Source organism: Chenopodium album, chromosome 26 (assembly GCF_948465745.1).
Source record: "Chenopodium album chromosome 26, dcCheAlbu1.1, whole genome shotgun sequence".
Taxonomy (NCBI): Eukaryota; Viridiplantae; Streptophyta; class Magnoliopsida; order Caryophyllales; family Amaranthaceae; genus Chenopodium; species Chenopodium album.
The window spans coordinates 797,935-800,621 of record NC_137859.1 but is presented as its reverse complement, the minus strand read 5'-3'; the positions used below and the strand labels follow the sequence as shown (position 1 = coordinate 800,621).

The window sequence follows — 2,687 nt, the reverse complement described above, 5'->3', positions numbered from 1 at the left end:
CAAATAATTACCCCTAAAGACCCTAGAGAAAGATGCTGGTGCATGGAAGATACCATAATAAGACACCAAGATTTTGAAACAAAAATAATAAGGTACACTTTAAATTGCCAATTTTTCAAACCTATGTACACTAAAATCCCTGGCCCCACCACCTCCTCTTTCACAATTTTTTTCCTTATTCTTTTTTAATTTTAAAATGACTAATTATAGCTTCCCCTTACCAGTATATATATAATGAGATCATCTCCCCCACCAATACCATCAAGACACCCTTTCAAGAGACCTTACACATAATTGTCTCTTCCAAATTAAACCCCATAATAATATTTCTTCTCTCTCTTTTTTCTCTAGAAAATGGCAAAGCCAGATCCCCTCATCATTGGAAGAGTAGTTGGGGATGTCATTGACCATTTCAACCCAAGTGTGAGAATGTGTGTCACTTACAATAATAAGCAAGTTTACAATGGTCATGAACTCTTCCCTTCTTCTGTCACCCTTAAGCCTAGGGTTCAAGTTCTTGATGGTGACTTGAAATCATTTTTTACCTTGGTACATTTACATTTCTACTATATCTATACATACTGCTTTTTACTTCAAATCGACCCCCCCCCCCCCGTTCCTTCAGTTTAAAAAAGAAGATAACCTTAAAAAAAATGAAAAAAAAAACCCTTAAAAGCTGCTTCATGTAACTTTATGATAATAGAAGAATTATGTTACCGAGTACATATAAGTCAAACATCAAATAATTAATATAAATATTTTATTATACTTCATTAGAAATAGTTCGAGTGATAGTACTTTAATAGTTTTCTTCTTTGTTTTCAATAATTACTATAGTAAAGTTTTACACTTGATCTTATATTATTGCATGATATATACACACATATTTCCTCTCCAACTGGGTCTTAAGTTCTCTTTTCTTTTATATGTGATAGATCATGACAGATCCAGATGTTCCAGGACCAAGTGATCCTTACCTCAAAGAGCACCTACACTGGTATGTATACCAAGTGATCCTTAGTTTAATTTATTTATATGTTTATATTCATGTAAATGAAATTTAGAGTTATCTTTTATCAAGTAGAAACTTAATGACTTAGATACTCATATTAATATGCCTATGTTACAGGATAGTCACAGATATTCCAGGCACAACAGATGCTACTTTTGGTAAGCAAGCTCTCAACTTTTATCATAATTAAGAGGACTTTGACCACTACTCTCAGATTAATTAAACGAATAAACAAGTAAACTAATGTTAATCCTTCATGGTATATACTTACTCCATTATATCATATGTGATAGGGAAAGAGATAGTGACCTATGAGTTGCCGAGGCCGAACATAGGCATCCACAGGTTTGCGTTCATCTTGTTCAGGCAGAACCGTAGGGGTACTGTCGTCCCACCGTGCAGTCGAGATCGATTCTGCACCAAAAAATTTGCTGAAGACAATCAACTTGGCCTTCCTGTTGCTGCTGTCTACTTCAATTGCCAAAGGGAAACCGCTGCTCGAAGGCGCTAGCTGAATACTCATCTTTGATCATTGAGTCGATTAATGATCTCGTATTCTAATGTACCAATTATGCAACAATTTGGTTTAAAATAAGATTTCTCTTTACATGTTTGGGGGGGAGGGGTGTAATGTTATACTCGTATGATATATGAGCTGAGTGACCTAGCTAGCTAGCTAGAAGAAGTGGTTTATGTTAGTTATTAGCTTCTGGTTGCATGTTAGTTGATGTAGCTTTGTTTTATGCATGTACTTTGATATCTATCTATATGTGTACTAATTTCATATCTATATGTGTACTAATTTCATATCGTATGATCTTTCCATATTAATATTTGTACCAAGTCTATACTCACAACTTCACCAGTACTTGTGATGTCTTGGAGTAAAATTATAAAATCAGATCTTTTCATCATCATTAGACATATTCATCAAATGCATCTAATTGGTTTTGATTACAAAGTTGGTATCATTTTTTACTTTAAATATCAACAAATATAGAATTTTTTATCATGACACCAAAATGCTAAGACAATTACAATCTTTGGAACCCTTAACTATTCTTAAAAAAAATATAATTCAGACCACATTTCTTAGCAAATGGCAAAGCTTATCAAGCCTAATTACCATTTAAATTCAAATTTCTGATAAAAACTCTACCACCAAATTAGTTTACTCCATGTACATTTATTCGTGATATATCCTACACCGTATACTATATAAACCTCCCTCCAAATCACTTAAAACCACACATTTTATGCTTAAGCACAATGTAACTAAGTAAGACAAAAACAATTAGTTTTAAGAGAGCTCATCAGCACAATTGGTTTATCAGAGAATGGAAAAAATTAGGGCAACACAAAAGTCTTTACCCATAAAATTTTCACTTTACACCAATGACTAATATCCAAGATATGAGACCATATTTGACCTTCTATTTTTGCTATTTTTGGTTTTAAAAGGAAATTTTTTACCAAAAACTGTAACTGTTATAATCTTTTTCTCTATTCTCTTACAATCTTAATTCCCCCAAAGCTACTGTATAATTGGACCCACACCCTTACCTCAGTAAGGCTACGTCAGGTGGACAATACACTAGCTATGCCCCTCATTTGATTACTTCCTTAATCCTTGCACTTTTCTCTATATTTTGCTGCCCTATTATATTTTCTTTCA

General features: G+C 33.2%; 1 protein-coding gene across 1 annotated transcript; it reads left to right on the top strand.

Moving 5' to 3' along the window:
• Nucleotides 1-278: 278 nt before the first annotated feature.
• On the top strand, nt 279-1,757 carry LOC145618161 (CEN-like protein 2). Its single transcript, XM_081672951.1, has 4 exons — nt 279-549; nt 936-997; nt 1,130-1,170; nt 1,306-1,757. Exons 1-4 carry the CDS (start codon nt 355-357, stop codon nt 1,521-1,523), a joined length of 516 nt encoding a protein of 171 aa, XP_081529077.1. The 5' UTR covers nt 279-354; the 3' UTR covers nt 1,524-1,757.
• The last annotated feature ends 930 nt before the right edge of the window (nt 1,758-2,687 follow it).

Excerpts from the sequence above, each read along its gene's own strand:
- LOC145618161 (XM_081672951.1), top strand. The coding sequence starts at position 355 with ATGGCAAAGCCAGATCCCCTCATCATTGGAAGAGTAGTTGGGGATGTC. Across the intron at positions 550-935 it reads TGAAATCATTTTTTACCTTG|ATCATGACAGATCCAGATGT; the intron begins GTACATTTACAT and ends TATATGTGATAG. Across the intron at positions 998-1,129 it reads CTCAAAGAGCACCTACACTG|GATAGTCACAGATATTCCAG; the intron begins GTATGTATACCA and ends CCTATGTTACAG.